Source organism: Symphalangus syndactylus, chromosome 3 (genome assembly GCF_028878055.3).
Source record: "Symphalangus syndactylus isolate Jambi chromosome 3, NHGRI_mSymSyn1-v2.1_pri, whole genome shotgun sequence".
Lineage (NCBI taxonomy): Eukaryota > Metazoa > Chordata > Mammalia > Primates > Hylobatidae > Symphalangus > Symphalangus syndactylus.
Genome location: NC_072425.2, coordinates 21,958,527 through 21,971,122, shown reverse-complemented (window position 1 = coordinate 21,971,122; position 12,596 = coordinate 21,958,527). Strand labels below are relative to the sequence as shown.

General features: G+C 40.0%; 1 protein-coding gene across 9 annotated transcripts in view; it reads right to left on the bottom strand.

The window, feature by feature from the left end:
• RC3H2 (ring finger and CCCH-type domains 2) overlaps positions 1–12,554 on the bottom strand; it is a 58,750-nt gene extending 46,196 nt beyond the window's left edge. For 7 of the 9 annotated variants that reach the window (XR_008656502.2, XM_055271189.2, XM_055271194.2 and 4 more), the window contains exons 1-2: positions 12,292–12,554; positions 4,275–4,572 (exon numbers count right to left, since the gene is read on the bottom strand). Coding sequence is in view for 8 of the 9 variants with exons in the window: in XM_055271189.2 (XP_055127164.1) it covers positions 4,275–4,505 (231 nt within the window). In the remaining variant the exon portion in view is untranslated. Of the gene's footprint in view, positions 1–4,274; positions 4,573–12,102; positions 12,237–12,291 lie in introns of those variants that run through there. The other 2 variants (XM_055271195.2, XM_055271190.2) reach the window with 2 other exon arrangements.
• Positions 12,555–12,596: the final 42 nt, after the last annotated feature.

Here is a 12,596-nt window from a genome sequence, read left to right as displayed (position 1 = left end):
CCATCTCTACTAAAAACTACAAAAATTAGCCAGGTGTGGTGGTGGATGCCTGTGATCCTAGCTACTCAGGAGGCTGAGGCAGGAGAATCTCTTGAACCCAGGAGGCTGAGGTTGCAGTGAGCTGAGATCACACCAGTGTACTCCAGTCTGGGTGACAGAGTGAGACTCCATCTCAAAATAACAACGATAACAGCAACAACAAAAAATAACATACTTAATAGCAGGAGCTGTGTGGATTAACGAACGAAGAAAAGAAGCAGAAAGTTAACAGTATTGTATCCATGCTAATTTCTTGGTGTTGGAATGTTAATATTAGGTTAAGCTGTGGAAAGTTATACAAGTTCTCTGAATAGTATTTTTTGCAACTTTTTTGTAAGTCTGAAAGAATCTCAAAATTAAAGAGTGGAGAAAAAAAAGACACAGTTGTTTTTTTTTTCCCCATAGCACTTATCACCTTTTTACTATATTATTTACTTAAGATAAGCATTGTAAGACAGAGTGTTCTCATTCAAAGGTCAAAACTTGGGTAAAAATTACAGCTCTGCTACTTCTATGAATGACCTTGAGTAAATTACTTAACTGCTCCAAGTCATAATTTCCAAATCTGCAAAATGAAGATGAAAATCTGTATTTTGTAGTGCCACTATAAAAGTTCAATATAGGCCAGGTACGGCGGCTCATGCCTGGAATCCCAGCACTTTGGGAGGCCGAGACGGGCGGATCATGAGGTCAGGAGATCGAGACCATTCTGGCTAACACGGTGAAACCCAGTCTCTATTAAAAATACAAAAAATTAGCCAGGCGTGGTGGCGGGTGCCTGCAGTCCCAGCTACTCCAGAGGCTGAGGCAGGAGAATGGTGTGAACCTGGGAGGCGGAGCTTGCAGTGAGCCGAGATTGCACCACTGCACTCCAGCCTGGGTAACAGAGCAAGACTCCGTCTCAAAAAAAAAAAAAAGTTCAATATAATTCAATAAATAATATTTATGGAGAGCTTACCATGTACTGGGCACAGTTATAGGTACCAGGGATATATCAATGAGCAAAACAGACAAAATGTTTTGCCTTTGTGGAGCTCACATTTAGTGGAGAGGAGAAGACGTAGCTAATCAATAAATTAAAAACATAATAAATATGTAGTGTTCCAAGAAGTGAATTATAGAGCAAAGAAAAAGGGGACTGGAAATACTAGCGAGGGGTTACAATTTTAATTAGGGTGGTCAGGATTGGCTCCCTTGAGAACTGTGAGATATGAATAAAGAACATGAAGAGAGAGGCTGGGCACGGTTGCTCACGCCTATAATCCCAGCACTCTGGGAGGCCAAGGTGGGCAGATCACTTCAGGTCAGGAGTTTGAGACCAGCCTGGCCAATATGGCGAGACCCCATCTCTACTAAAAATACAAAAATTATCCAGGCATGGTGGCGCACATCTGTAATCCCAGCTACTCGGGAGGCTGAGGCAGGAGAATCACTTGAACCTCGGAGGTGGAGGTTGCAGTGAGCCGAGATTGCGCCACTGCACTCCAGTCTGGGTGACAGTGAGAGATTCCATCTCAATAACAACAAAAGAGAAAATGGAGAGAGACTGAACGTTCTAGGCAAAGGTAACAGTAACTACAAAAGCCATCAGTTGGCAATATACCTGGTATATCTGAGAACTGGCTAAGAAGCCAGTGTAGCTTAAGCAGAATAGGAACCGTAGTAGAAGACGTAACAGAATTCACACTGTAAAGACCTGTAGGCAATTTAAGAACCAACTGAGATAACATTTACAAATGATATTAACTCAATACCTGTTGACTTATAGCAGATGCTAAATAAATGGTAGCTAGGTTTCTTTGTTTTGTTTATTTTTTTTGAGACAGGGTCTCACTCCCATCACCCAGGCTGGAGTGCAGTGGCACGATCTTAGCTCTCTGTAGCCTCGACCTCCTGGGCTCAAGTGAACCTCCCATCTCACCATCTCAGCCTCCCAAGTAGGTGGGACTACAGTCACACACCACCATGCCTGACTAATTTTTGTATTTTTTGTAGAGATGGGGTTTCACCATGTTGTCCAGGCTAGTCTCGAACTCCTGGCCTCAAGCAGCCTGCCCACTTCAGCCTCCCAAAGTGCTGAGATTACAGGTGTAAGCCACTGTGTCTGGTGGTAGCTAGTATTCTTACAAAAAGTCTATGATATTTTATCAAATCTAAAATGTTATTGTTTGCAAGAGGCAACATTTTATACTCCATTAACAAAAATATACTGCCAATTAAATTAAGATACACTATCGATTGTAGATGCATCTTGATTTCATAGTGTGTAACTTGATTATAAACACTGAAAAGAGATTCTGTGCTTTACAAGGAGGACTTCAAATATCAAGATACTAAAGGAATGAATGAAGTATTTTGGTTTATTGGATTTTCTATTAAATCAGAAAAATAATTCCTTTCTGGCTTTAATATGTAGTACATGATGTATAGAATTTCATCTTCTTCCTAACTTGTAAAATGGGGATAATAACTACCTGAAAAGCTATGGTAAGAATTAGTAATAATAAATGCTGAATACTTACTGTCAAACCTAATGCAAAGTAGACCCTCATTAAATATAAGTTATTTCAAATCTAGAGTCTTGCTTTGATTCAATAAAATAATTACAAACATGAATTCTATAGTACGTTATTTTTTTTTTTCCCTAATGTTCAACTAAAGCATCACATAGCTCAGAGGTGTCTTTTGGCTTCTGTGGGCCACACTGGAAGAACTGTCTTGGGCCACATATAAGATACACTAACACTAACAATAGCTGATGAGCTAAAAACAAACAAACAAACAAAAAAACTTTACGAATTTGTGTTGGGCCATTCAAAGCTGTCCTGGGCTGCATGCGGCCTGAAAGCCAGACAAGCTTGATACAACACATTCAGAAGAAATTATGCAGAATTTATTACTGACACATTGGTTTTTGGTTTTCCATATATACATCCCTACACAGACCTTATTGTTTCATTTACACTATTATATAAAAAGTCAAGTGAAGTAAAAAAGAGTAACAACAACAACAACAAAACCTGCTTCTGGTCAAAGCTTTGATTACATTTCTTTTCATATCACCTAGTGAATAAATACATATGCTTATATAAAAATGTTTCTGATCCACCAAATCACTTATATACATAAATTTTAGCCACAGAATTGAAGAAATATGTAACTATAATGTAATCTATGGTTTTGTATAAGGATATGACATTATCTTTTTTTTTTTTTTTTTTTTTTGAGACGGAGTCTCGCTCTTTCACCCAGGCTGGAGTGCAGTGGCACGACCTCGGCTCACTGCAAGCTCCGCCTCCCGGGTTCACGCCATTCTCTTGCTTCAGCCTCCTGAGTAGCTGAGACTACAGGTGCCCGCCACCGTGCCCGGCTAATTTTTTGTATTTTTAGTAGAGACAGGGTTTCACCTTGTTAGCCAGGATGGTCTCGATCTCCTGAACTCGTGATCTGCACATCTCGGCCTCCCAAAGTGCTGGGATTACAGGCGTGAGCCACCGCGCCCGGCTGTATATGACGTTATCTAAAGAAAATCTTTCACAGAATACAATCATGAAAATCAGGTACATTGAAATTTATTTTTTACACCTTAATGATCACTAAATATACTTTATACCTATTACTGAACAAAGTTCAATAACTATTTCATGTAACAAATTATTAGGTTGCTGCAAAAGTAATTGCAGTTTTTGCCATTAAAGCCACATAAGATGGCTGGGTGCAGTGGCTCACACCTGTAATCCTAGCACCCTGGGAAGCCGAGGTGGGCGGATCACCTGGTGTCAGGAGTTCCAGACCAGCCTGGCCAACATACTGAAACCCCGTCTCTACTAAAAATACAAAAAAAATTAGCTGGGTATGGTGGTGTGGGCCTGTAGTCCCAGCTACTTGGGAGGCTGAAGCAGGAGAATCACTTGAACCCGGGAGGCGGAGCTTGCAGTGAGCCCAGATCACGCCACTGCACTCCAGCCTGGGTGACAGAGTGAGACTCTGTCTCAAAAAAGAAAAAAGGCCACATAAGATACACTAACACTAACGATAGCTGATGAGCTAAAAACATAAAAATAAATCACAAAAAAAATCTCACAATGTTTTAAGAAAGTTTATGAATTTGTGTTGGGCCTCATTCAAAGATGTCCTGGGCCACAAGTGGCCTGCAGGCTGGACAAGCTGTTAAAATAATGGCAAAAACAGCGATTACTTTTGCATCAACCTATAGTAAAATCTTGAATGCTTACCTGGGCTCCAACTAACTGGAGAAGTGCGAAGTTGACAGGAAGTACATCAATATCTGTGTTGATGGCAGTCTGGTCAAAAGGACAAGCTTTTCGATGAAGTTTATTCAAGCAGGTCTTGCAAACAGTGTGTGAACAACCTAAACTGATGGGTTTGTGCACATTCTCATCAAATTCATTATAGCAGATTGGACAGGACAGAAATTCTGTCCATTGAGCTGCCTGCACAGGCATTGTGGAAGCTGGATGCTCGGGTTAGCAGTCTAGCAGATCATTATTTTGCTGTGTAGTGTTTTGTAAGCTAGAAATGGACAAAAGTATGAATTAACCACATATTCATCATTCACCTTTGAAGAGTTAATTGCTTAAGTCAACTATTACAGCTTCAGACCTAAAATACTTCTGAATAATTTTATAACCTTTGGATATCTTTTTTAAAAAACCTATTTGCTGAATTAATTAAAGTTCTGAAATTCTGCCTGGAAACAATACCTTAACAGTGTTCCTTTCAACTAAACTGTATTTATATTGGTTGCTCACATAATAAACATCAAAGCTTTTATGTATTTTTCTCAATGACCACATCAAACAAATTAACTTCCCATATTCCATTTTTAGGAACACAAATTACTTTGGACTGCTGGGCGGTTTTGTTGTTTTGTTTTAAAAGTGTTTCCCTTGGATAACCAGTACCCCAAAACATAATAAGGTATGGCCAGGAGTTAATGAACTTTGGAAACTACTGATCCAAACAATATTGTAGAGACTCCAGTGTGAAGAAAACAGCCTTGCCATCTGAAAGAGGAAATCTCTGATAAGACTTGGCTAGGAAGCAAAATGAGGTACTGAAAATCAACATATAAGAGAAGACTGTGATGACTAAGAGATGATTAAGAGAGCTGTTTGTTCATAAATGAAAGACCAATGCTGACCACAACATACGGTGCCAAAGTAAAACAAAAAAATTGTCTTAAAAATCTTGTATTGGTCATTACAATACTTCTGATAGAACTACATTATTTAGTGATTGATATATATAACCAAAAACTGTAAAGTCCAATGTGGAAGACATAGAAGAATAAAACATTATTCTAAAAAGTTATATATGCATGATTAAAAACTGAAAAGGCACAAAGAAAAAAACAGTGAGAGAATTTTTCTTATTTCTAAGATCAAAATGTTCCCACCAGGCATGGTGGCTCACACCTATAATCCCAGCACTTTGGGAGGCTGAGGCCGATCACCTGAGGTCGGGAGCTTGAGACCAGCCTGACCACCATGGATAAACCCCGTCTCTACTAAAAATACAAAATTAGCCAGACGTGGTGGCACATGCCTGTAATTCCAGCTACTAGGGAGGTTGAGGCAGGAGAATCACTTGAATCTGGAAGGCTGAGGTTGCAGTGAGCCGAGATCACGCCATTGCACTCCAGCCTGGACAAAAAGAGTTAAACTTCATCTCAAAAAAAAAAAAAAAAAAAGTTCCATAATTTTAGTAGAGTAAAAGATTTAGTAGCAAAACAATACTAATTTGAACACACTAAACTTCCCAGATTTTCTTTATCTTCCAATTCAAGACTTATATAAGTCTGACAAAAGCTCTCTGGTGAACAAGAAATCTAGGTATTTAGGGCAATTAAACAACCAATACTTTATTTCACAGGATGTTTATCAACCCAAATATATTAGTTCCACAGAAATTAGATGTTTAAAAATGTAGTCACACTCCGGAGAGAAAAAATATGTAACAGAGCCGGGCGTGGTGGCTCACGCTTGTAATCCCAACACTTTGGGAGGCCAAGGCGGGCGAATCACGAGGTCAGGAGATCAAGACCACGGTGAAACCCCGTCTCTACTAAAAATACAAAAAATTAGCCGGGCGTGGTGGCAGGCGCCGGTAGTCCCAGCTACTTGGAGAGGCTGAGGCAGGAGAATGGCGTGAACCCGGGAGGCGGAGCTTGCAGTGAGCCGAGATTGCGCCGCTGCACTCTAGCCTGGGCCACAGAGCGAGACTCCGTCTCAAAAAAAGAAAAAAGAAAACAAAATATATAACAGAAAGTATCCTCCATTATGCCAACATACAAAAAAATTCTATTAGCCTTTATTGTGCTTTTTTTTTTTCTTTCTTTCTTTTTTTTCCCCCCAGAGACAGAGTCTCGCTCTGCCGCCCAGACTGGAGTGCAATGGCGTGATCTTGGCTCACTGCAACCTCTGCCTTCCGGGTTCAAGTGATTCTCCTGCCTTGGCCTCCCAAGTAGCTGGGATGGCACCCGCCATCATGCCTGGCTAATTTTTGTAGAGACGGGGTTTCACCATGTTGGCCAGGCTGGTCTTGAACTCCTGACCTCAGCTGATCTGCCCACCTCGGCCTCCCAAAGTGCTGGGATTGCAGGCATGAGCCACCGCGCCCTGACCTGCACTTTTATATTCACAAAAATAAAGATTAAAAAAAAAAATCTTGGTAAAAATGAATTACAGGGCTTGCTATGTAAAAAGCACCCCTATACAAACTTTCTCAAACAGCTCTAATGCAAATTATCTAATAGCTTTATCTTTAAAGTAACCAAATCTTCCAAGTTATAATTTTACAACTTTCATCCTCAATTACCACATCTATTCATGCCATCAATCTAAAAACCAATTAGTTTCCTTCCAATTTTAGAGATGAGCACTGAGCAGATGAATATATCACTCCCTAAAACTACTGAACATTTTTAACATCCAGTTTTCTGGTTTGCAGAATTATACAAGAAAAGGCCTTCGAGGAAGAATGAATTTCATCTTAAATCTACTGAAAGCCCTAATTTAGTTTATAACTTGAACTGATTAAATATTTATGAAAACAGGACACTGCATGTAGTTTTTCATAATGGCCACCTGTTTGGAAACGTTAATTCTGTGGGTTAGGGTATCACAGGCCACCTGGCAGTACAAAATAAGAGCAAATACCTTTTCCTTAGTTTTCCAAGGCCTTTCTGAAATGCTTTATATTAAAGCACATAAGTGTGGGGCTTGGGGTGGGGGAGTTTCAACTATACAGAAAAATGCTATCTTTCATATTGTCACCTACTACATAGTTTTAAACCGTTTCAAACTATACCAGAGCACACTTAATAGTTTTATGTTACAATAGTCCTTAGTGTATTTCGGCATAGAAACATCAGAGGTTTTAACATAATTAATGCTGATAAGTTTAATTTCTACCACAAATTGAATTAATACCTTTAAGATATAAAGAAAAAACACTGCCAAAATTTTGGCAATAACTCTACCAAATTTTCTTCTCTGTGTCAGAGTCTAACTTTCTGACAGTAAATTATGAACTAAACTTCCCTTATACGATCAGATGTAAGAAATGCTTTGATTTTCTAAAAATGTTTTTCTTCAGTAATATTATCAGTAAATCCTAGATGCCTTAATTAAGATAAATACAATATAAAATTTTATCTAAAACATAGAAGAAACTTCATTCCTTCACAACAGGCACTTTGTAAACGTTTACCTAGAAAATATTTTTGTAACTACCAAAAATGGTAAATATCCTATAGTCTTTATAATTTAAAAAGCATATAAATGAACCATGGAGCACTATGTATTAATTTGCAAAACTTCTAGACCTATACTAATGCATTTTATGCAACTTATTTGAGTCTATGTAAGTCTAAATTGCCATGAATATTTATAGTTACTACTGAAGTTTTCTTCCCAAATAATCAAAACATTTCAAACTGAGATAAAATGGGTTAAAAGGCCTACAACTCAAGATACCTAAAGTGATTCCTTAAGAAAAACATTCTAATTATTTGTATTAACTAATTTTAGTTACCAGTAACAAAAATTAAAGAAGGATAATAAGATAAAGCATAGGAGTGAGAAATGCTAAAGGTGGGACCATAAACAATTTTTCACTCAAATAATTTTCCAGACTGTAAGTTCCTTGCTATGAGTGCTGACACATAAAACAGGAAGCATAATAGGCATCTCTTATATGATTCAAATTACAAACTGCTTTATTAAGAGCCAGCTAAATACTTTCATTTTCTCTTATTAGTCCACCATATTATGCAGCCAGTTCAGGTCTACGGCATCTGATTTTAAAATGCCAGAATAAAGTTTATGCTTCTTTAACTGTCATATATGTACACAGCATTTTACAATTCTCTTAATAAAAATGTAAACCTTAGGGCTTAGTTCTTCTAATTAAAACAACCATTGTTTTCATTCTAGTTAACCTATGTGAGGAATATAACCTACTGAAATGGACTGTCACAGTACTTCCCAGTTTAGAAAACTTAAAAATAATTAGTTTTGTTCTTAAAAAATGATATTTAAAGCATAAGCACAATTTGGATCTCTAGCTAAAAGACAAGTAAAAACCAAAACACCAATGGAAACAAATTGTAGGCTAGAAACTCAGCATTGGAGAAAAAGGAATTGAATTGCAATTTAAAAGACTGCTATAATATGTGATTTTGCTGTTAACGTGTGAAGTATATATGACTCAAATTTTACTTCTTAAATACACTATGTGGTTGAACTGTTTTAAAATAAGTATTAGTGCGATTTCGGCTCAATGCAACCTCCGCCTCCCAGTTTCATACGATTCTCCTGCCTCAGCCTCCTGAGTAGCTGGGATTACAGGTGCGCACCACCATGCCCGGTTAATTTTTGTATTTTTAGTAGAGACAAGATTTCACCTGTTGGTCAGGCTGATCTCAAACTCCTGACCTTGTGATCTGCCCACTTTGGCCTCCCAAAGTCCTGGGATTACAGGCATGAGCCACCGCACCCAGCCTCAATGCATTCTTCCAATAGGGCAATAATGAGATAACTAATACTTCTTTTTTTTTTTTTTTTGAGACGGAGTTTCACTCTTGTTGCCCAGGCTGGAGTGCAATGGCGGGATCTCGGCTCACTGCAACCTCCGCCTCCCGGGTTCAAGCAATTCTCCTGCTTAGCCTCCCGAGTAGCTGGGATTACAGGCATGCGCCACCAAGCCCGGCTAATTTTTTGTAATTTTAGTAGAGACGGGGTTTAACCATGTTGGTCCGGCTGGTCTGGAACTCCTGACCTCAGGTGATCCACCCGCCTCAGCCTTCCAAAGTGCTGGGATTACAGGCGTGAGCCACCACGCCCAGCCAACTTTCTATTTTAACAAATATAACTAATATTAGTGATGAGAAAAATACTTTCTTTGAGATAGAACTTACTTCTGCCTATCAAATAATAGCCAATGGATAACTTCATCCTTCATATTACCAAAGTCCTTAGCTCTTTATTCTGATTGTAACAGGGTAATCTATCTGGAAGTTTTGGATTTTTATACATCTACTTTTATTCCACTAACATATTTCTTGGAAGAGTAATGCTGATCTACAACAGTAATATCCGATAGAAATATGTGAGCCATTATAATCCGAGTAATTTTTAATTTTCTGGTAGTCACATTAAAAAAAGTTAAAAGAGGCCGAGAGCGGTGGCTCATGCCTGTAATCCCAGCACTTTGGGAGGCCGAGGCGGGAGGTGGGTGGATCACTTGAGGTCTCGAGTTCCCGACCAGCCTGGCCAACATGGCAAAACCCCATCCATACTAAAAATACAAAAATTAGCCTGGTGTAGTGGTGCCTTCCTGTAATCTCAACTACTCAGGAGACTGAGGCACAAGAATTGCTTGAACCTGGAAGCGGAGGTTGCAGTGAACCCAGATGGTGCCACTGCACTCCAGCATGGGTGACAGAGAGAGACTGTCTCAAACAAAAAAAAAAGTTACAAGAAAATAGGTAAAATTATTTTTAGTAATATATTTTATTTATCCCAGTTTATACAAAATATCATTTCAAAATATCATTTTTTTAATATCTCAATATTAAAATTATTGAGATATTAAAAAAATCTGAGTACTACGTCTTTGAAATCTGCTATTTTATACCTCCAGCACATCTCAATTCACACTAGCCACATTTCAAATCTTCAACTGTCACATGTGGCCACTGGCTAGTACTGGACAGTGCAACTCTAGAATATTTAAGATTATAAAGTAATACTCAAAACTTTCATCAAGAAATTGAGGTAAAACTCACACTTACACTTAAAGCTTTAGTAAAATTAGAGAATGCTGATCGTAACATTCATGAGACTGGATGCAAAACATTAACTTATTTTTAATTTTCAGCTAGCTTTATTTTACTCATGCTTCCTTTTTCCATCACTAAAAAGCGAAACTTCAACACAGTCCAAACTAAACAGTAAGTACTTACTAAAACCTTGTTATAAAGTTTTTTTAGCGTTCTTAGCTATTGCAAACAATGTAGAAGCTCAATTTTTGAATATAAAATCCGGAGTGTAAAGAAGAATGCTTTGCCAAAATGCAAATTTTTGGTTTTTCAAAGTGGAAGACAGCAAATTACAAAAGCAGAGTATGATTTAACAAAAATATATGAACAAAGGACGTAAGTCTTCTTACATGTCAGGTTGCCACAACAGAAATAACAGATCGGGGTAACTCAAAGGATCCACTAATGAACACGAGTGTAATTAAATCCTCATAGAACAAGTGCCTGTTTGAATTATAACATCTGCTTTTTCTAAACGTAACTAGAATATATGTTTCACATTCTGTCCTCCTAGCAATTTTCCAAACTCTAATATTTTGAAAACATTAATCTCCAAATCAACGAAAATGTCAATATTGAAAAACAGTCTTTAACAGGATGTAACGACCTCTATTTCTTCAAAAATTGAATGTGGAAGTAAACAACGTAAGTAAGGCATGTGAAGCTACAACAGTGGTATAGCTTTTTAGACAGCTAAAAGGTTTTTTAAAAAGAAGAATCTATTAATATTAATATTGTAAAAAGCTTTTAACTAAGTTTGTATGTTTAACCATTAAAAGGCTGCACCGGCTAACATTTGTTTCTTTGCTTTTGAGTGACATTATACCACTGTGGTATAGCAACGTTAGCTTTCTCAGGTTAACCAAAAGTTCCTACTGGAACTTAAAAGTTTGGCCAATACAAAATTGTTAAAAAGATTACTTAAAGCACTTTATTTGGGATACAAAGTCACCCACCCACAGTGGGTAGGGGGAGAGTAGAAATGAAAAAAAGAAAGGCCCTGGGTAAGGGGAGAGGAGGAATTAAAAAGGGAACCCAAGGGTTATGAAAATATAAATAAATCACTGGATTAGATTTACTTTATGCCAGTGATTACTTGAGTCAATTTTGGTGTGAAGGGTGTATCTGCCGGTATCTTAAACGGTTGCCTTAGGATTTGAAGGATGGAAATGACAGCTACCCTCATCTTCTCCCATCCTGAAAGCTAAGGATAGAAAAAAGTACAGCTGCTTCTCTGGGAAACAAAGATGCTTTCTACCATTCTTCTAAGATGGTGGAAGAGTCTCCTCAAGAGGCTACACCAAGAAGGAAAAATGAGAGAGGGAAAGAAGAAAGCCATAGCAGAATTCCCTGGCTGTGTTTCATGCCATTGCTCCTAGCCACAACCCCTGTGCAACCACTCAGGTCCGGCCATCCCCATCCTGGGAGGTTAAGCCCTCCCAGGGCATTGTTTGGCCGGGGTTCCTATTTACCACTCAGATCGCCTCCACCACCCCCTACGCTAGGGTCTCGGGAAGCCCCAGGGCAGAAAGCTGAAAAGCTAGAAGACTTGGTTTCGAGGACCTCTTCCAAACCCCCTTACTAACTGGTGTAGGAAAGGGAGAGTGAAGCTGGGCCTTTGCTTGGGTGGGTTCCTTAGGGGTCAGAGGCGTCCGCTCGGCCAGTGTCGAAGGAAGGTGGCCATTTGAGCCGGTCGCTCCGCATCGAAAAAGCCCTACCAGAGAGAGGGGCCTCCGCAGGGCCCGGGTTCCGTCCGAGTGTCAGGTGCGGCCCTCAGTTCCCAACCCTCGAGGCACCAGGGGCGACAGAGCACAGGCCCCAGGGCTGAGACTGGTCTCCCGCCCGACCGCCGGGGACCAGGCACCCGGGCTGGGGCCCGAGCCGCATCGTGCCCGCCCCCGCCCTACCTGAGGGGGCCCGGGCGGGGTCGCTAAGGGCCGCTCCCGGGAGCCCCGCGACGGCGCGGCTTGGCGACGGAGGCGCCTCGTCTCGCCGGGGCAGAGCTCGGCGGAGGTTTCACGACCTCAAACTCCATCGGGAGCTACAGGGACAGCCCCGTTGGCGGCGGCGAAGGCCGCGACGGGGCCTCCTCCTCCTCCCTCTCCCTCCACCTCCGCCTCCTCCTCCTCCTCCTCCTCCTCCTCACCACGGAGGCGGACCTGGAGGGATCCCGACCTAGCTCTCGCGAGAAGTTACTCCCCACTTAACGCGA